Source organism: Enhydra lutris, unplaced genomic scaffold (genome assembly GCF_002288905.1).
Source record: "Enhydra lutris kenyoni isolate GAN:26980312 unplaced genomic scaffold, ASM228890v2 scaffoldscaffold10, whole genome shotgun sequence".
NCBI classification, from domain to species: domain Eukaryota; kingdom Metazoa; phylum Chordata; class Mammalia; order Carnivora; family Mustelidae; genus Enhydra; species Enhydra lutris.
In genome coordinates, this window is record NW_019154094.1 from 674,099 (window position 1) to 694,899 (window position 20,801).

General features: G+C 51.1%; 1 protein-coding gene across 1 annotated transcript; it reads right to left on the reverse strand.

Annotated features, from left to right (window-relative positions):
- Positions 1–2,861: 2,861 nt before the first annotated feature.
- Positions 2,862–20,628, reverse strand: LOC111143993 (A-kinase anchoring protein 8). Its single transcript, XM_022498046.1, has 14 exons — positions 20,561–20,628; positions 18,037–18,075; positions 16,562–16,594; positions 15,815–16,091; positions 14,901–15,390; positions 14,272–14,401; positions 13,990–14,036; positions 12,873–12,906; positions 10,830–10,917; positions 8,490–8,631; positions 8,054–8,147; positions 7,471–7,601; positions 6,052–6,147; positions 2,862–3,720 (listed from the first exon to the last, which is right to left on the reverse strand). The coding sequence occupies exons 1-14, from the start codon at positions 20,577–20,579 to the stop codon at positions 3,259–3,261; spliced, it is 2,082 nt and encodes a 693-aa protein (XP_022353754.1). The 5' UTR covers positions 20,580–20,628; the 3' UTR covers positions 2,862–3,258.
- Positions 20,629–20,801: the final 173 nt, after the last annotated feature.

Consider the following 20,801-nt stretch of genomic DNA (forward strand, 5'->3'; position numbering starts at 1 on the left):
CCCCTCCTCCCCCGCCCTCTGGCTGCCTGTCTGCCTGCTTGTGATCTCTGTCAAATAAATAAATACAATCTTAAAAAAAAAAAAAAAAGATAAAGGAAGTGGCTGAATACTTTTTTAAAAACATTTTATTTGACACAGTGTGTACACGTACCCACTCATGCACGCTCCCTGCTCTCGCTGAGCAGGGAGCCCGATGTAAGTCTCAGTCCCAGGACCCTGAGATCATGACCTGAGCTGAAGGCAGATGCTTAAACTGAGCCACCCAGGTGCCCCCCCACCAATACTTTCACCATGACCCAAGAACCATCAGTATTAAATCAGTATAAAGCCACACCGTGTTTTCTATACCCATCTATGAAATGCTCCAAGGATGCTACTTCCAAAAAATGCTGAATGGCTCTTCTACTGTTGGTTCTGAGGTTCTACTTGAATGTCACTGTGCCTGTCTAATCACTACTGGGCACACTTGTAGTAAGCAAGACCCTCTTTCAGCCAAGTTGTTGGGCAGTGGAAATGGTTTTTTATGGTCCAAAATTTAATTGGAGAAGACTTATTAATATTGATAATGCATTTTTATTTTTAAAAGAGAAGTAGGAACAGAGTGGATGAGAGAGAGAATCCCAAGCAGGCTCCAGTGAGGAGCCCAAGGCCGGGCTCAATCTCACGGCCCGGGATCATGACCTGAGCCGAAATCAAGAGGACACTTGGGCGCCTGGATGGCTCAGTTGGTTAAGCCACTGCCTTCAGCTCAGGTCATGATCCTGGAGTCCTGTATTGGGCTTCCCCTGCTCTGCAGGGAGCCTGCTTCTCCCTCTCTCTCTGGCTACCACTCCCCTTGCTTGTGTTCTAATAAATAAATAACATCTTTAGAAAAAAAAAAATAAAAGAGGACACTTAATTGGGGTACTCAGGTACCCCAGACTATGCACTTTTACTTTTTTTTTTTTTTTAGTGATCTCTACATGTAATGACTGTGCCTCTCAAATTTGTGACCCTGAGATCAACAGTTGCATGTTCTTCCAACCGAACAAGCCAGGTGCCCCTGATGTCCTCTGGAACGAGTACTTTACTCATTACACTGTGGTATTTCCCCCTTTAGCAACTGAATTAATTTCATAAAACCCCCAGTGAAATCACACAGGTCCACAATGAAGCTGACATCAGGCTGCCATTTCTGAGATATTTTGGCTTGGGAATAGCAGGGATTGCCAAATCCTATAAACCTTTTTTTTTTTTTTTTTTTTTTTGAAGATTTTTTACTTGAGAGTGTGGGAGCAGGAAGCGGGAAAGGGAAAAAGCAGACTGTCCCCTGAACAGGGAGCCCGACCCAGGACCTGGAGATCATGACCTGAGCTGAAGGCAGCTGCTTAACAGTCACCCAGATGCCTCACCCCCTAACCTTCTTAAAAAAAAAAAAAAAAAAAAAAAAAAAGGTCTCTATAAAGTTCAGGGCCATTGGTGTCTCACATTATGTGTGCATTAATTTGGGTTACCTGCACATCTTCAGGAGAGGACCCTAAAAGTTACTTACACTTCCCCTCAGGTTTCTCGTCGACCAGTGGGAAAATGACTAAAGTGAGGGACCTGCAGGTTATTCCTGTCCCCTCAGGAGACTGAAGGGCATCCCTTAGTGCAATCCAAGTACTTACTCCCATCTTGGGGAATGAGGGCCTGGTTTAAGCCAAGTTTAGAAGTAAAATGATTTGTGTCCTTTCACACTGGGCGAGAGGGGAAGAACTATGCTGAAATTTAGATTGGTTTAAGGCTAGGCCTCGGATTATTTACGAGAGACAAAAGAGCAGTTTCAGAGTTCTGTTACCCTTTCTGAGACTACTGACGTTCAATGCCACCAACCTTTTTGCCTCAAGAGAAGAAAACTTCAAAGGGCACCCGCAACCTGTGGGTTGTGGGTAAGGCACACCAATGTAACAGTAGTGATGCTAACAGTAGTGGCGACGGGCACAGACAATTCAGAGACACCATTTTCTTGCTTACTGAGCAATTTATTTGTTTCTAATTCTTATACTGACTTTTCATAAATATTCATCTCGCATTTCCAGTTCAGGTCCTTGAGAGCAGGGCCTGTCTCTCACTTTTATCATGAATGAGCACCTGGTACGCAGTAGATACTCATGGAGTCTCCTACCATCTTGCCAGTTCCCTCTGGCCAATGCTTCCCCCAGGGAGACTGTTAAGGGTTTGCAGGGAAAACAGACCCAGAAGCAGCATTTCCAGAGGGAAGTATCTTTCACTTCTTTTGATTATATGAAAGAGTGACTGTTGCTTGCCATCCTTTAACACGTGCCAGCTTTCCTTTCCCACAGATTCAGAAACCTCTAAAGGAATAGTATTTATCTGAAATGTGTTTATTTCACTATATTCATTTCTTACAGATAGCATCTATCTATGGCAATTTATATATTTTCTATTCATGGGAGTGACACTAAGTTTTTTTTGTTTTTAAATATACTTAGGGAGTAGTAACTCAATTTAAAGGAAAAACAGAAACAAAATCCCTGAAATAACAGAGAAACACAAATGAGGTTAAAAAAAAAAAGGGGGGGGGAAACAAACACAAAAACCCTCCAAACTAGAGTGATTCACCAGAGACTACAGAGATTGGGAGAATAATGCCCTAGGCATAACGTCCTCATTCTGGAGGGGCTGGTGGGCAGGCATCCGAGGACGCAGGTCCACCAAATTCATGAGGCCTTCGAGCAGAGCTCATGGATATGCCAGAACCAACGTCGCATTCACAAGATCCCACTACATCTTGTGAGGATCACACACCACACGCAGTGTGCTACCGAAGCAGGTCAAAAACTGAAGCCAAAGCCAAGTCTTAAAACTTAAAAAAAAAAAAAAAAAAAAAAAATCCTGTATAAAGCAAGATACATCCCAGTATTAAGCTGCTCTCAGAAAAAAAATAAAATAAAAAGGGCATTCAGCCAGCTGCTGTATTTAACAAGTAAAATATCATCAAAATCTAATTACCCAACTTTTATTATTCCAACTGCAGTGTGGAGAGACTTCACAGCCATGGGGAATGTACAACTTCTGCAGCCTTCGAACCGAGGCAGAAAGCCATACAACTCTAGAACACAAGCCCGTGAGGTACACTTTTTTGAAGCAAATGGCTGGGTCTCTTCACCAAAGTTTCCAGCATGTTCCAGAAACACACACCCTAGTTCTGCTTACAAACAAAAGGAGAAAAGAGCAATGCGTGATGAAACACATCCCTGGTGACAGGGAGGAGGGTCACTCTGTGGGAGGGACGTCTTTGGGGTCCGCATCAGTCTGTTCTGCTTCGGCTTCTGTGACAGCCGGGGCCGGAGTCACGACCCTCATGGGGCCTTCCGCCTCTGCTGCGGCTGCCTGCATGTCCCCTCCGGCCTCGACAGCTTCACCTCCTGCCTCCACTTCAGCGCTGCTCTTCTCGGAGGCCATGCCACATGGTGCCTCCACTCCCACCAGGTGTTCGGAGTGGGGACCGCAAGCGGCTTGGGCTGCGTCCGTGGGGCCTACCCCTTGGGCCAGCGTGTCACTGCCTGCTGAAGCCGGCGCTCCTTCCCCATCTACCGCTCTCACTGCTGCCGTAATGACCTCAGCCAACACCTCCGCGGCCACCTCCTCGGGTGTCTCCTCCTTCTCCTCACCTCCTAAATTGTCATCTCCTTCGATTTCTGCATCGACAGCTTCGCTGGTGAAAGGGTCTTCACCCTGGCCAGGAAAAGCAATAAGTCAGGGCAGAGGGAGCCTGAAGGGGGCCCGGGGTGCCGTGTTTTTATGCTGAACAGCCAACAAGAGAAACACTTCCCACTAAAGCAGGGGAGTGCGCCCGACAGGTGCTCAGCACCTCTGGATTCAGAAAAGGCTTCTCAGAAAAGCCTCACTGCAACCATTTTGCACCTTTTGTCTTTTAACTCTTATTTTCTTATTTGGTTAGCTAGGACTAGAGCGGAATGGGGAAGGCAGAATCAGGGGCTATTCTTGTTTTGCATACTAGTAATTTTAATATTCACAATGGGTTTTTGAAAGATGTACTTCTCCTCCCTCATTCAAAAGCTTTTAATATATTTTAGAATGATTTACAAATATTAATTAATTTATTTTAAAGACCTTTAATTGTTTAAGAAAGAGAGACAGGGACACCTGGGTAGTCAGTTGGTTAAGTGTCTGCCTTCGGCTCAGGTCATAATCCCAGGATTCTGGGATCAAGCCCCGAGTCAAGCTCCCTGCTCAGTGGGGAACCTGCTTCTCCCTCAGCTGATGCTCTCCCTGCTTTCCTTCCCTCTCTTGCTGTATCTCTCTCTGACAAATAAATAAATAAAGTCTTAAAAAAAAAAGAGAGGGGCGCCTGGGTGGCTCAGCAGGTTAAAGCCTCTGCCTTCGGCTCAGGTCATGATTCCAGGGTCCTGGGATCGAGCCCCGCATCAGGCTCTCTGCTCAGCGGGGAGCCTGCTTCCCTCTCTCTCTGCCTCCCTCTCTGCCTGCTTGTGATCTCTTTCTGTCAAATAAATAAATAAAATCTTTAAAAAAAAAAAAAAGAGAGAGAGAGAGCGCATGCATGTGAGAGAGCAAGCCTGGGAGGGAGGGGCAGAAAAAGCAGCAGACTCCCCACTGAGCAGGGAGCCTGACACAGCGCTCGATCCCAGAACCCTGGGATCATGACCTGAGCGAAAGGCAGACATTTAACTGACTAGTGAGCCACCCAGGCACCCCTATTTACAAATATTTAATACAATTGCCCCCGTTTTACACTTTTTATTTAAGCATATAATAGTGAAGAAAGGTTCAAAAAGACTTAGGATTTCTTAACCCAATTGAAACAAAAAAGACTATTTTAAATTTTCGTGTCATTTAAGTACACAGCCCTGGTTACACAGCTGCCCCATTTTGTAGGTAAGGAGACTCAGCAAGCTGCCCAAGGCCAGGACGGAATCCAAATCTGACTCTCAGAAGCCAAAATTCAGCTAAAACTGTCTCTAGTTTAGGAAATGTAAACATCAGCAGCAGATCAAGAAATGGATTTTAAAAATATTTAGGGGGCGCCTGGCTGGCTCAGTCAGAGGAGCACATGGCTCTTGACCTCAGGGTCAGGAGTTCAAGCCCCACACTGGGTGCAGAGGTTACTTAAGAAAAAAAAAATCGGGGTGCCTGAGCGGCTTGGTTGGTTCAACATCTGCCTTCGGCTTGGGTCGTGATTCCAGGGTCCTGGGATCAAGTCCCGCACTGGGCTCCCTGCTTAGGGGGGAGCCTGCTTCTCCCTCTCCCACTCCCCCTGCTTGTGTTCCCTCTCTTGCCATCTCTCTCTCTGTCAAATAAATAAATAAAATCTCAAAAAAAGAAAAAAAAATCTTTAAAATAAAATACAAACAAAAGCACTGACCAGCCATCATTCTTAAATTGTTATTTAGATTCTATGCTTTTAACAGCTGGCACGAAGAGAAGAATTTAAGAACCGAGAGGCTAGCAAACAGGTCCTCCTAGTCAGGCTGTGCTGGTGCTTAACTCTGCACCCCCCACACTGAAGTCGGGGGTGAAGTGTTTAGCAAATGGGCTTCCCAAGGAGGAAGCAGGGGCTGTCCCAGCTGGGCTTCGCTCCAGGGCACCCTGTCTGGAACTCTACTATTCTGCTCCCGTCACTAAGGCTCAGTATTGTGGCAGCACTGGCCCTTCCTCCCCCTCGCGCTCTTGGCTCACGGATAGCTACCTCTGCAGCAAAACGTCTTTCTGGCTTCTTTCCTGGACAAGCATCATCTAACCTGGATTTCCCTGTGAGTTCCTCAGCATCACTTGCTCAGTATTTCAGATATTCGAGGTTTCTTATGGTGAGCCCGCACCGCCACGCAGACCAACCAAGCAGGACCATATCCCAGACCCGGGCAAGCGCGGTGGTGCAGGAAACCCGGCCCGAAACATCCCTGCACCTGGCCGTTCCTCCCAAGACTCAGAAATGCTAAATACTGCGCTCTGGATGCAGCTCCACACTTGCAGATTCAACCTGTACTCCAGAAGCTTCTCCTGTCCGCTGTGCTCCTAAGCACGAACCTTGAGATATTTTTCCAGCATCTTCACTATGTGTCTGTTGTTCAAAACACTCTTAGCCACATGGAGACTGGTCTTCTTGAACTGTTCAGCAGCCAACTGCAAATGGAACCAAAGGAGAACTTTTACACATGGTGTACACGGGGGGGCAAGAAAAACTAGCCAGGCTCCCCTGAGTTGCCCTGGGGTCAGCCCGAGACAGGACGAGGACTACCATCTCTCTTCACTATGGCAAGTCCTCTGATGCCAAACTCCAGTAATGAGAGAAAGGCGGCCCTGGAGGGATAGTGGAACTGAGAACATGAGGCAATGCAGAAAAGTCTGATAAAAGATAAGAGCACAAGGACACCACAGACGTCCAGGTCCCATGTGCATGAGCAAGGACAGAATGAGGAAACCTGCAGACAGGTGCTGTGTGGGCTTGGTGTAGCAGAAGGGCAAGTTATTCTTTTCAGTTTTCTGAGTTACAGTGACAAATTCAGCCACAGAAGTAGGAATGCTGCAACTACTTGGCTGTTTTAGAGCTCGACCCATTCAAATTAGATAACCCCTTGTTGGTACGATGCTCTCCGCATGACCTTTCACAAACTAGCAGATTCTAAGACAGGAGTAAGGACAGGCATTAAAACAGGGCTCAGCAAGCCAGAGGCTATGGGCCAAATGTGGCCACGCCCATGCTTTCCATCTGGACTCTGGCTGCTTTTGCCCACCAGCAGCAGCCTTAAGGTGGTAGAGACCCTGGGGCCTGCAAAGCCAAAGTCTGTGATTTGATTCTTTATGAAAACAACAAAAAACAAAACAAAACAACTAAAACCAGGCTCCTGGATGGCTAAGTTGGTTAAGCGACTGCCTTCGGCTCAGGTCACGATTCCGGAGTCCCGGGATCCAGTCCCACATCTGGCTCCCTGCTCCATGGGGCGTCTGTCTCTTCCTCTGACCTTTTCCCCTCTCATGGTCTCTCTCAAATAAATAAATAAAATCTTTAAAAAAACCACACACACACAAAAAACCTCTGCTAATACCAAGCTACACATTTAGTCTTGGGCCCCATCAGCTAAGTAGGACCAAGTCAGTTCTTAACTATGGGTCCCCTAGGCCACTGTGCTCTGAACAGCCCTCAGCCTCTGCTCCCAGGAAACCCAGTTTGTCAGCAACTGGGAAACTCACTTGTGTGGTTTAAAGGGAACATTCTCAACCAGGAGAATTTCAGCTACTCTAAGTCAACCCTAAGTAACACATTTTTTTCACATTTTAGTAGAGACTGGAATGCCTCTTATGAGCACTGATGAAATCACAGACTCAGCGGACTCCGTCAAGACCGCCTGAAGATGCCAGCATTCCCTGCAAGACACAGAAGGCTCTGTGCCCCACCACTGGCGGACTGTAGGTCCCAACCTGGCCCAGCCCGGGGAGGGGACTCACCCGGCGGTTGTGATTGTGGTCCACCGAGTGCAGGTGCCGCTGGAGGAGCTGATGCTGCGCGGGGATCAGCATGTCACAAGCCAGGCAGTGAGCAGCCTCTATCTTCTTGAAAAAGTGCTCCTGGCCAATCCCTGTAGATAGAACCCAAGTCTGGTGTGATCTGGGACAGCTGGCAAGTGATGCTCTCCTCCTGCCCCCAGCAGGGCCCCCATATGCTCCCCGGCAGTCCTGAAGGACCAGGTTAGGACAGCATCTGTGGGGCCATCAACCTGCCCTCCAGCATGGGTGTGCGGACAGAAGCCCTTCTATACCTGGGGATCTTCAACTTTTTTCATCCTTCTCGTCATTTTTTTTTCACACACAAAGAAGGAAAAAACACCAGAGGGCTTCCTATCAGTCCAATAAGCTGCCAGCAGCCCTGTGACATTCATCAGGCCATGCTCACAAGGTTCTTTCCATCGCTAAGTGTCTCACCCGAGGATCCTCCCATCACATCCTCAGCAGCCCTGCGCTGGGCTGGCTCTGCGCTGTGCCTCATGTCTTAGCAGCACATGGAATGGTGCGCCCCAGCATCACAACTCACCTTTGAAAGGATCTGGTTTGGGTTTTGTGCTTTCCTTGTCCATCAACTCCTGACGCCGCTTCTCAATTTTCTTGTTCCTGTTTACGATGTACTCCTAGAGGAGATGTCACCAAATGAAACGAGCACAGCATGGTGTATGTGCCTCTCCTAGCTACACCAGAGGCAGTGTACCAAGGTGGCTACCAAGCCCCCGGCAGAGGACAGCTCTGTCTCAGCTACCCCACAGATGGGAAGACGCCTGTCCGAGCAGTTCTGTGGGCACAACTCATGGGAACTACAATGGCTGGAGTGCTTAGCTGTCCCTCTGACTTGGAACTTGTATGCTGTTATTCTGAAATGTCCAGGCCTCTTATTTCCTTTCCCTTTCCCTTCTCTGTGAGGGATCAATTCCTGGAGGACCATCAGGAAACAGTGATTGAGGCCAAGTGTGCTTTACCTGGAGGAACTCCACCGTCTTGTCAGGGAGTTTGGTACTGATAAACCTCAGTGTCTCTTTGTGAAATTTGCTTTGTAGATGCTTCTGGATTTCTTCATCTTCAAAGCTACGAAACTTGCACACAGAACAGGCAAACTGAATCCTGGAGAAAAGACGAAAAGAATGATGACATAACAATAATCAGCTCATCTTTGGTCAGAATGGAAATGGAAACGGGGAAGCAATCTACCAAGACTTTTGACTTCGTGTGGGACATCAGAGTAGCAGATGCCCTAGGTCTCCCTATCCTGAGAATGGGGGTGCAATCTTGCAAGTGTTTTAGGAAAATGATTCATGCACCACACCAGTCTTTTTGGCCCAAGGGCCCACAAGAGAAGACACTAAGGTGGAGACTTTCCAAACTCTGGACTCCCTGAAGGCCCCAGACCACTGCTTGGGGAGGAGGGGATGCAGGTGTAGTACCTAACTCTGTAACTTCTTCCTGCGCCACCAGGATAACACATGGGAACCTCATTTTAGTGTGAGGGATAAATTCCTGAAGACCTTCCACGATCTAAAACTCACAAAACCCAAGAACAATTTTCCCCTGGGACTTAACATTAAGACCTATCATTATCAAATTCTACAGCTAAAAACCATAATCTTTGTTGTATACTTTAAAAACCTCACAAATGTAGTCATACTATAAGGCAAGGGGAGAACAGCCAACAAAGCCCTATGTCCTCACAGTGGGGGCGCTGCTTCCCTCTGCTCTGCCCAGGCGGCTTTGGTGTATCTGGGCTAACAGCATAGGCCCTGTGGCACTCAGGATTCCACATCTACCAACTCAGACTTCTGCCAGCTCCCAATGCCTGTCTTCTGACCTCCGAACAAGGCACAAGACACCTGGTTTTGCATATACTCTCAACAGAGGAGTGATTTTTTTCTTTCCCTAAAGATTTTATTTATTTATTTGAGAGACAGAAAGTGAGCAACAGAGACAACACAAGCTGGGGGAGAGACAGAGGGAGAGGGGGAAGCAGGCTCCCCACCAAGCAGGGAGCCCGATTCGGGGCTTGATCCCAGGACTCTGGGATCACAACTCGAGCTGAAGCCAAGGGAGATACTCAACCGACTGAGCCACGCAGGCACGTCCCTTGACAGAGGAATGAAGGTAAAAGCTCTAGGGCCCTATGAGTACGAACGGGTATCAGGAAGTTATCAAAGAAGTGTGGGGTTCCTGCTTCAGCTTTACCTCCTCTGTAACAATCTCTCCAAGTCTCTTTGAGGACCTTCTGTCCCTAGGGTGGAGTCTAAAGATTCCTTCTGAAAAAGTCATCTCAGTTTTCTTGGGGTATGAAAATAATCTGACCTAGCCATCATTTATTTATCTGTTTGAAAACAAGCATTTTGATGAATTTCTGTTTAACACTCAGAAGATCCTACCTTCTAGTTCCTGGCTTTCTTGCTCTACTGTTGGCTCTTTTTTAAAAAAAATTTATTTACTTGACAGAAGGAGAGACATCACAAGTAGGCAGCAGAGAGAGAGAGGAGGGGGGTTCCCTGCTGAGCAGAGAGCCCAGATGTGGGGGCTCAATCCCAGGACCCTGAGATCATGACCTGAGCTGAAGGCAGAGGGTTAACCTACTGAGCCACCCAGGCACCCCAACTGTTGGCTCTTTTGCTAAAGTTTCTTTTGCATTTATTCGCACAGAAATAGCACCACCCCATTTGAGCCTTAAGGGCAAGGATCCCCCCTTATGACAGAAGGAGAGCCTGTGTGTAGAGAAAAACCACATGTGGTCAAGGCCTGAGCAACCAAGGGCTCCCGTGGCCACCAGTAGTTTCCATCTCTAGTCAGTAGTCACCTGATCACTGCAGAGACAGAGAGGCACATGGTGTGGTCACACCAACACCCTTCACACTTTTGCAATTCTTTTTCTGTTTAGAGGCAAAATCTGTAAGGTACTATCCTTGTATACGTAATTGCCATGTTGAACTCTGGAGGTGGTCTGGATTTGGATAAGACACCCAAAGCACCTTCTTAGCAGTTCTGCTGAATGAAGTTCACCTCTCCGGAGTGACACATACAAACCAGGGGCAAGGAAACTCCCCGGAGGGGAGCAGAGAGCAAGAGAGCCCCCTGCTGGATACATGCGGGCCACAGAGACCCACTGGCAAGAACAGAATGCCATCTGTTTCCCCAGTTTTGTCTTCTCTCCACCTGACTCGGATTTCCTGACAGGCTCCAGAGGCAGATCAAACCGAGCTGCTCCTGCATTGTGGAGTGAAGACAGATGGGCTCCAGAGAACCCTGACAGTGCTCAGCTTCCGGCCAACCTCCCACTTTGCCTGCCTCACCTGTCGGCCGCTCGGTCTCGCATCCGGTCTCTCCTCCTTTGCTTTTCTCTTCTCTTCTTTACTTCATCATCTTCATCGTCCTTCTCTCCTGCAACAGATAAGTTCCTTCGAGACGCCCTGAAGAGCCCACAGAGGAGCTGAGCACCAGGGCCTTGATGGGGGTGGGGGCCAGTTTGGCCACTACGCCCCCGTACCCGCCGCTGCCTCCACACAGGGCAGGGTCAGGACACCCTGAGGCACCAATAGTCTGTCAAAGGCTCCCAACAGGGATGCGCCTTTGATGAGAACCCTTGGGAGTTCCCAGGGAGTCACCTTACCCCGCCCCATGGCCTGATAAGGCTGGGATGGGCCAAAGACCCAGTCCGCCCATCCCACTCACACCATGGCCCACCTGCTCTCTTTGTCCTTTCCTATCCTGCTTTTCCGATCCAGTGCCCTACCATTGGGTCTTCTCCCAAAGTCACTTAAGGAGAGAGAGAAGCAGTTCTTCCCAGATAAAGAGGCAGCAGATGGAAGGCCTCAGAAAATAAAGCAAGCCACTCTACCGCCCTCCGTCCCACCTCTAGGTGGACCATGACGACTGTCCCGTCAGCCTCTTCTGAACTAGGGCCTCAGCAGGTCTGACAGTCCTTGCTGGCCCAAACTCTATCTTCCACTCACAAAAACAGTCCATCTAGGGCCTTCCCAGGGCTACGAGGGAAGCAGTCCTAGAAACAAAAGTGGGAAGAGACCAACTGGTCCTCCGTCGTCCCCTGGGGCCAGTGCAGGAGCTCCTCCGAGAGCTGTGCAGCCCAGCGTCCCAGCGTCAGGCCAGGCCAGGCCAGGCCACTGCGGCTCAGGGCCAGGGCCAGACACTAAGGAAAGGTTGGATAAGCATCTGAACTGTAACCCCTACCCCTGATGCCAGTCACGAGACTGTCCCACGAAGATGGCGACCGGCGTGCGCTGCTCAGAAGCCTCTCAAAAGGGCGTGTGGGGTTTTTGGCAAGAGGTCACTGCCTGAAACTATTACTGCTGTTTAATAGCAAAGTCATCCCGGGTAGGCAGCAGGACCTGCGCGCAATAAACATGTCACCTTTGCTTTAGCATCTGCCCTGCTGCACGAGCTGCTAAATGCTGTGTGGTCCCAAGCTACAGGCATAACTGCTTCAGGACTGAGGCGGGAGGACCTCAGCAGGGTGGCTCAGCCTGAACACACAGGAGGAGGATCTAAGCCAGGGGCCTGCAGATTGACGGGAGCAGAGCCACAAAGGAGGCAGCCTGTGATTCTTGGGGAAAACCAGCTACGGACAGACCCATGGGAACAGGAAACGAAACAAGTGGTTTCTGGGTAAGCTCAAGGCCACATAGTCTCAGGCTGCTTCTCCATGGCCCGTCGAGAAGGTTTAACTTTGCTCTGCTCTTGCCATTTATTTTGGACTTGCAGGTGCCCTGCGAGGGCACTGGTGAGCCCTGCTGAGCAACGAGTCTCTGGAGGATCCCGGGCTTGGGTGTACCTGACAGGTCTCCCCTCCCCCCACCCCAGCTCCCAACCGGGGCAGGTGTCTAAACTCCGTCCCGCATAGGAGGACTGCTGCTGCCGGCATCCCCACCACAGAAGCTGAGGGCACAAGCCTAGGCTGGCAGCCGAGGAACTATGAGGAAAGAAAGAAGCCCAGGAAAAGACAGTAGAGGGATCTGCACTGGCCAATAAGTAACACAGAAGACGGGCTGGAGAGCGCCTTTCTTTCATTTCTGAGACTCTCCCTTCCCTACCACTGCAAGCTGTTGTAGACACTCAGAAATGAGGTGTTCCCCCACTCCCCCGCCACAGCCTGCCATCAAGTGAGGCAAACAGATCTGTTTCCAGCAAGTGCTCTTCTAAGCACTGGAGTAAGGCCTCACGGTGAGCACCATGGCCAAGGCCCACCCAGTGGCCACGGCCTCTCTTCTGCCCTGAGCCACCAGTCCCTGCATCCAGGCCCCAGGCTTGCTCAGAAGGCCAGCCCAGCTGGGAGCTGAGCAGACACGGGAAAGCTCAGAGGGACACCAAGCAATGCCTACCTCTCTGCCTCCCGGGGTCGAAGAATTCATCCTCCTGAAAAAGGGAACACACAAAGTCGGACTATGAGGTGGAGTTTCCATAACTTTCCACAACCAACCTAGCACCCTGCCACCACCTGGTCACAATGTGTCAGGACAAGTCCCAGGGCAGTGGGAGAGGCTGAGCGTGTTCTGTCACTGCTCCTGGTTGCCTTCTGAGATTCTGCAATGACCAGCTGCTTTTCTAGTAAAGTCACTGGCTCTTTTCTGGTTCTTTCTACGGCCAAAGAACTGCCCTTGGTAACTGTGTACCTGCGCAGTTCTGCACGTGGGAGTGCCGAGAGCCCATCCATCAGCTCTATGTCAAGAAACCCTGACTGACAGGATGCTAGCTCCAGCATGCTCACCCGAAAAAGGGCTTTACCATGCTCCCCAGCCTTCGGTTCATATTTACCAAAGGCTATAACAAACCAGGTGTGGATTAAAAATGATGCATCTATAACTGAAAATCGAAACATCGCCCATTTCTTAGGCATTCAGCTCAAGAGTAAGTAAGTCACCAGCAGAGACACAGAGATTCCCAGACTCGAGATCTAAGCAAACCAATTAGGGAGCGAGTGAGACACGCCCCCCCACCCCCGCCCCAATCGGACCATCAGAAGCACTTGGTCGAAGTCTTCACACATCCAGGTCTCCAGGCTACCCCCAGACATGGATTAGAGTTTGCAGGGGCAGCAAAGGCTCACCACCTAGGTGCTCGTGTGTGGTCATGGCTCAGGGTGGCCTTTAATGCCTATCTCCTGTGACTGGCTTTAAGGGCTGATGACAAGGAGGCAGCTGAGCACCAGCACAGGGGTGGCAGGACACGAGTACGAAAGCCTCGGCCCACACAGCCCGCGTTTGCTATGCAAATCACTGACGACACAGGAATGGCCGGGATTTTTTCCAAGAAGGGAAGGATTGTCATGAGTGCAAAACTCTTAGAAACCTAGCTGCAAGTCAGGCTATTAAATCCACTCACAAAGCAATCAAGTCTACCACAGAAGCTGTTCCTGCCTCTTTGGGAGAAAAAGGCTAAGTAAAGAAAAAATCCCACACTAGAGAAACAAAAAAGGGTGACCAGTGAAGATGGACTTACACCCCTGAATTCTTCATCTCCTGACCGGAAGTCAGCAGCTCCATCATCTACCAGACACAAAGGAGAGAGAAAGTCAGCCCCTTGGGAGTTGGTCCACTCCTTGTTTCACCCTCCCAGGTTCACTGTCCAGAGTGACCGTGCTTGCGCTAACGGCAGTGGGGGCCGCGGGAGAGTGGGTGACATGCGCCACCCTCGAGTTCAACACCTGTCCACTGTATGTATGGGCAGGCAGGTAGAGTACTGAGCAGGAAACAGATTCATCCTACACCCCCCGGGGCCTACCGTTTTCAGAAAAATCTCCTTCGCTATCAGCCCGGGCCAGTTTGGCATCTGGCTCATCGTAGATCTGGAACTGCTTCCGTTTTCTGCCCATGCCATCTGGGCCACAGCGGTCAAACCCTCTCCGCCTGGGCTACAGACACAAGCACATCTGATGTACCACTTACCCGGACCATTAAGACACCCCAGAGAAACGAAGAACGGAGAGGTTGTAACATCAGAGAAGAGGCAGAAAAGATATTTTCAGAAAACAAAGGGAGAATACATAGTTGAGCCATGCCCCCATCCCCAATTTCATGCCGAGCAGAAGTCAGACACAGAAGGCCACACGTTATGTGATTGCATTCACATGAAAGGTTGGGAGAGACAACTCTACAAAGATAGAAAGCAGATTAGTGCTTGCCAAGGCTGGAGGCGAGGATGGGGAATGACTGCTAATGGTAGAGGTTTGCATCTTTCCCAACTGATGAAAATGTTATAAAATTAGATGCTGGTGAAGGCTGCACAATTCTGTACATTTTTACTAAAACCTGATCGTGCATTTAAAAAATGAGTGAATCTTACGGGACACACATTTGCCTCTACCCAGCTGTTTTGAGAAGGCGGCAGATTAGAACTTCCTGAGGGCTTACCCGATCCCTCATCCGGGTCTGTGACCGGCCACATCCATAGGACACCGAGTTGTCATAACTGCCGGCCCCCTGCATGCCCATCACACCGAAGTCAGGGGCGACGGACTGGGAGAACAGGGAAGGCGGTGGCCGGCTGGGGGAGGGGCCTCCGAGGCCCCGCCCACCCACATAGTTCAGCTCTGTCCAGGGAGCAGACAAGGGCTCTGAGGGGGCTGCAGGCGGCATGAAAGGGTCGCTGCGCATGAAGGTGCTGGGGTTGCTCCGGTCCTGGAAGCGGCCCGGGCCCTGGCCCCGGCCCCGCATGAAGCCATCAAGGGAGCCCCGCTCACGGGCTGGGTCTCGGCAGTCACTGTACTGATTACTAAAGCCACCGTTTCGGTCAGGCCCCAGGTCAAAGTCATAATCGTAGCTATAGCTGGGGCGATAAGGATGGTGCTCGGGGAGGCAAGACCTGGAGTCATAGGACTCGAACGACTGGAAGCGGAAGGAGCTGGAAAGGAAGCATAACCGTCACTATAATCCAGGTACAAGCCCAGGTCTCCTTCACATCTGGCTTCCCTATATTCAGAACAGCACACCACACCACCACAGAGGTCTCCTCAATGTTGGGAAGGCACAACACACAAACCCCCTTGGATGTTGCTGAATGAGGTACATGAAACCCTTGGCCACAAGAACAGATCTACAGGTACCTGATGCAGAAATAAGAAGTCTAGCACTGGTGTAGTTTAGCTAAGCCCCACCACCCCAGACACAAATAGTCCCACTGCGATGCCTCTGCCCATCTCATCTACTCCCACACTCAGGAGTGAGCTGGGGAAAAACCCTCCCTGGAAGAGGGGGTGCCCACTGTCATCTGCACAAAGCTGGGGCTGGGGGGGGATCCTCAGGGAAGGGTTCAGGTTCATAATCACCTCTCCCGGTCCTGCATGCCCTCCCCACCGCCGCTGCTCCCGCCCCTGCCTCCTTCCTTGGACATCATGTCCAAACGCTGGTTGATCTTGGCAATGAGGGAGTCGGAATTGTCGGTGCATGGCTCTGGGCCGTAAGAAGCCATGTGCACGGCAGGGCCCCCAGCTCCCAGGCCATCACTGGCCTTGGTGGCCTCCCATGAGGCTGGGCCATAGCTGTAGGTCGCTCCTGTGTTGACACTGGTGTTCTGTGCGCCATAATAATTGTAGTTTTCATAACCTGCCACAGGGAGGAAGAGCCAAGCCACAAAGTCAGTCTATGGCAGACACATCTGGGGAGAAGCACCCACTACCCATAATGAAGGAAGAGTGTCAAGGAACCAAGTGTCACTGGATCACCCCACACTGTGCACATCGCCTGCCAAAAGGCAGCAGGAGAAGGGCAGGGATGCAGCCTCAGCAATGAGCGGTTAGGTTTTCCATGCCAGATCCGAAGTCTTGTTCCTTATCCAAAGCCAGAGATGGCTGAGAATGCACAAGCGGCAGTGGGGGCTGCTGCTCCCAGAACACAACCACAACCCTGGCCTCCAACAAGTTCTCCTTGAGAATGCCTGGACCTGCCAAGTCTTCAGGAGAGCTACAAGCCCAGCTAGAATGGGAGGTGGGGATGGGAGGTCCCTGTGTCCCAGCCCTTCTGGTTGTCTGACCAGAGGAACATCTTGCCCACTCACAGACACCCAAAGGGCCTACCTTGCCAGCTGGCCACACCAGTTCCGTAGGCACCTTAGAGGAAACAAAAACAGACAAGAGCTTTGTATACAGAGTGAAGGTACCTAAAATAGCCCTGCCAACCATCCCCTCACTCTACTACCCACAGGTCCAGGGCCGCAGGTGGCAGTCTGTGGGAGGCACCCCTGGCTGTCCAATAAGGCCAGGAATGGCTGGGGCCCACAAGCTGTAAAACTCATTTCCTGTGTGGAGCACTCAGCTAAGCATAACCAAGACTTCTGTTGTAGGCAAGCCCCGTCTCCCCGAGTAGAACAAGCGGAAAGGACGCTGCAGCATTCCCAGGAAGTGTCCAGCGTGGGCCACCAGCCAAGAGGCCAGATCCCCTGGCAGAGCCCTTTAAAACTGCCAGTTCTCACCAGCAGCCGGAGCTCAGGCACCATCAGCACAGACAATGTATCAGTGGAAAATCATGTCCTCGACTCAACTGAGGAAGGGGACATTATGTACCCTAGTGACATGAAGGGCCTCCTCCTTTAAAACTTAGTGATGGGTGAAAAAGTGATTCCACCACCCTCAATGGTGCTAGGGGCAAGTTCCAGGCTCTGAAAACAAGGAGGGCCCTCAGCTCATCCCCTAGAACAAATGCTGGCAAAAAGCAGAAAACTTCACCACCAGGAAGGACATTTGGGTCCTTCAAGCATAGAGAGCCTTGTGATCTGGATTCCAGAGCAGGGGCGGCAGTCAAGCCCCCATGTCACATCTAGCCCGCTGCCCGTTTTTATACAGCCAGCAAGCTAAGAATGGGTTTTACTTTTTTAAATGGTTGCAGATTAAAAAAAAAAAAAAAAAAAGAATATTTCATGACGTGAAATGCATCCTTTGCGTCTTTCATATACTTGTCAAAACTCACAGAACATGCAACCAGTGAGTATTAACTGTGGATCATAACTAACAACAGTGTATCGACCCTGACTCGTTGCTGACAATAAATGTTTCCCACTAATGCTAAATATTAATAATAAGGGAAACTCCTGGGTTGAAAAGTAGAGAAATCATATGGAATTCTGTATTATCTGCTTAATCCCGTAAGTCTAAAACTGTTGAAAAATAAAGTCTATTAGTCATAAAAATCTTTCATTAAACCCCTGGCTATTTACTTAGAATAACCCAAATGCCTAAAATGAAGACTATCACACATGAAAATTACATGGTATGCAAATTTCAGCGCTCTTAAGTAAATATCACCTGCACATAGCCACATCTATTTCTCTCTAAACACCTCTGTGACTCCTGCATTGCAGAGACTGTGTAGCTCCCAAAGCCAAAACAAATTTCACTGTGTAGCCCTTTACAGAAAAGGTCTCTGGATCTGCAGGCTAGTGCCAGTCCTCCTGTCAGCCTCCCCAGGTTCCAGTTCACGGTCCCTAGGTTTGTCATGATGGTACCTCAGATCAGACCTGTGGGGGTGGAATCTGCGCCTCCCCATAAGGTCTTACCTTGGGTGTTGGCAGGTCCAGCACTCCATGCCCCATAGCCTGCGGAGAGAAGAACTGTGAGTTAGGATCCTATTTGTCACACTAGACAAGAGGTGCTCCTGAGGTGCTCTGAGGAGCCAAAAGTGATCGCCTTTAAGGAGAGTTCCATGTCAGCCTCACAAGGCACCAGAATGCACACTGTCCCTCTAAAAGTTCTCCACAGCTGGTTGATTTGCATTACCACACTCCACCTGCCTGAGGTCAAAGCAGAAAAAGAGTTGGGGAGAATAGGCTTTGGGGCCAGCTCTGCCAGCAGCCTGCTGAGGGACCATGGCCTAAGTCTCAATCCACAACTTAGGAGAACACAGGACAAAATGCCAGGTGGCCCGGTAGGAGGACACAGTTGTGTCCGTACCCTGGGGGCGGTTTGGCTCACCAAGCAGCCCTAAGTCCCCCATAACTGAAAAACAAGGTTCAGAATTTGGAGATGGCAACAGTGCCACTGCAGGCCTCACTTCTTTGTGACTTTGGACCCTCCAGTGCTCCCCTGGGCCTTCAAGTCCCAGAGCTTCAGCCTGGCCTAAGGTATCCAGGTAGCACTCCTCTCTGTGGTGGCTTCCCTTGCCCCTGTGGACTCCCATGACAGCATCTGTCTGGGCATGTCATTTCTCTGTTCCTGGAACCTCAAACAGAGCTGGGAAAGGGCAGCTATCCACACCCGTCAACAATCCCCAACATTACAGAACAGGAATACACCCTGTCTCTCTCACAGAGCAACCCAAGCCACTAGCTAAGTGTCCAACGTGTGCTGACACATGACAGGCACTGAGCACACGTTAGTGTCCCTGAATGCCATTTAGAGATTAGAAAGCTAACGCTTAAAGGTTAGGGTACTTGATCCAAAGACATGCCGCTGATGTTTGCCCTCTCCAGGCTACAGTCTCCCCATGCCACACAGCCTTCTACACGTGTGAGGTAGAAAGACCAAGCAGCGAGTCTATCAGCAGATGACCAACTACCGGGTGATGGTCTAAGTAGCACACGCTAATCACATAACCTCACAATGCCCCTTTAGGTGGGTAATAATTACCCTGTTGTACCCAGAGGCTCAAGTGGCTGTCACTTGCCCATGATCTTGGAGCTGGAGAATGGAAGAACTGGGACCTGAACACAGATCTAGATACCTCCCACAGCCAGAGAACAACTGTCAAGACTCAGAAAGTACTGAGAAATAACTCTAGGTGCCAAAGCTAGGAAGAATTTAGGGAGGTCCCACCACCTAAACTGAGCCTGAAGGTTTTGGCAAACAGGAAGTGAGGGAAACAAAACCTCTTCATGCTCAGGGTGTGTACATGGGGCAGGATTACTGTCTGAGAGATCTGGCGGGAAGCAGGCAAAAAACTGCGAAACCCCATCAGATTGCAGAAAAAACGGGGAGAAGCCAGGGTGAGGCACCCCAGGACCCTGGAGGCAAAGCACACCGTGCACCTCAGGACCTCTCTTGCAATTCCTGCTGCTGGATCCTCACACTGCCACCTTTCAAGATCTGTGCCTTCTCTAGCGGTTGCGGCCGAGATCAGACTGCTTGCTTCTCCAAGCTCACATACTTGGATAAGGACTGCACCTGGTCAAGTCCTATCCCACGTATTCCAAAGTTGGGCTGCTTCCTCCGGGCAAACCTGACTGCCAGCACGGAGTAAACGCCTCTGAGGAACCTCTGATTCTTGACACTGAGACCCTGCCGCTAGAGAAGATCCGTCCTGCCGCAGGCTGCGAGGCCCAAGCGGCACACTCCCTCTTTCACAGCGCTCAGCCACCTCCAGGCCACCCCCCCTCCCCGCCCCCAACGCACAGAAAGACACCCAACACCTGACCCCGAAGTCTTGTCCCTAGGCCAGCACGAGTCCTGCACAGGGCAAGAGTCCGCCGAGACTGACCCTTGCAGAGTCCGTGCTCAAAACCACTGCGCTGCACCGCGGGACTGGAGGTGAAAGGTCTGACGCCGCGCCGCCTGGACGGCTTCCGGGACCCGCGCGACCGACCACGTGCACAGCGCGCAGGCCCCCGCGAAGCCCCACAGGCCGGAGACAGGCAGCCCAACTCCCTCGGGCTCCAACCGCGGACACCGCGCCCCACGAGTTCTCGCTGTGGCTCCGCCCCCGGGCGCCGCCATTTTGTGGTCTTCGGAAGGGGAAGGCGGGCCTCCGAGCAGCCGGGTCCACCGGCCCAGCCTCGCTGGGACTGAGGGGTAGAAACGGCCAGGACAGCCCAAGGCGCCCCCCGAAGCCCGCCGCAGCGTCTGCCCGCCAAACCCCGCCCGCCTCCTCAAGCCTGGCCGACCAATCCGCACGCAGCGCCCCGGGAGCGACGGCTCCTAGGTCCAATGAGCAGCGCGCGCGCGCGCCCCGGCCTCCTCTCCGCGGGTCGGGCTAGAGTAACCGCGCTCCGGCGTAGGCCCGAGTCCGCGGCCCTCTACGCAGCCGTAGCTGCGTTGCCGAGGGAGCACCCGTCTGCCTCCACCCCGCATTGAGCCACCCCGACGAACCTCCGTAGCCCTGCTCCATGTCTTCAGCTCGGACCGCCAGCAGCCCCTTTTTCTAGGCTGCCACAGGACGCATGCGCTCAACACACCTTCCGCCGCCCGCTACTGGAAAACCAGACGCATACGTCACTCTTTCCGCACACCACCATTGGCTAGCTTTCACTGCGCACCCGCCCCTCTCGCCCCTGTGGGCCTTCCGGTTGCTTGGGCTCGGCTTTCACAGCATCTTGGGAGTTTTGGTCCG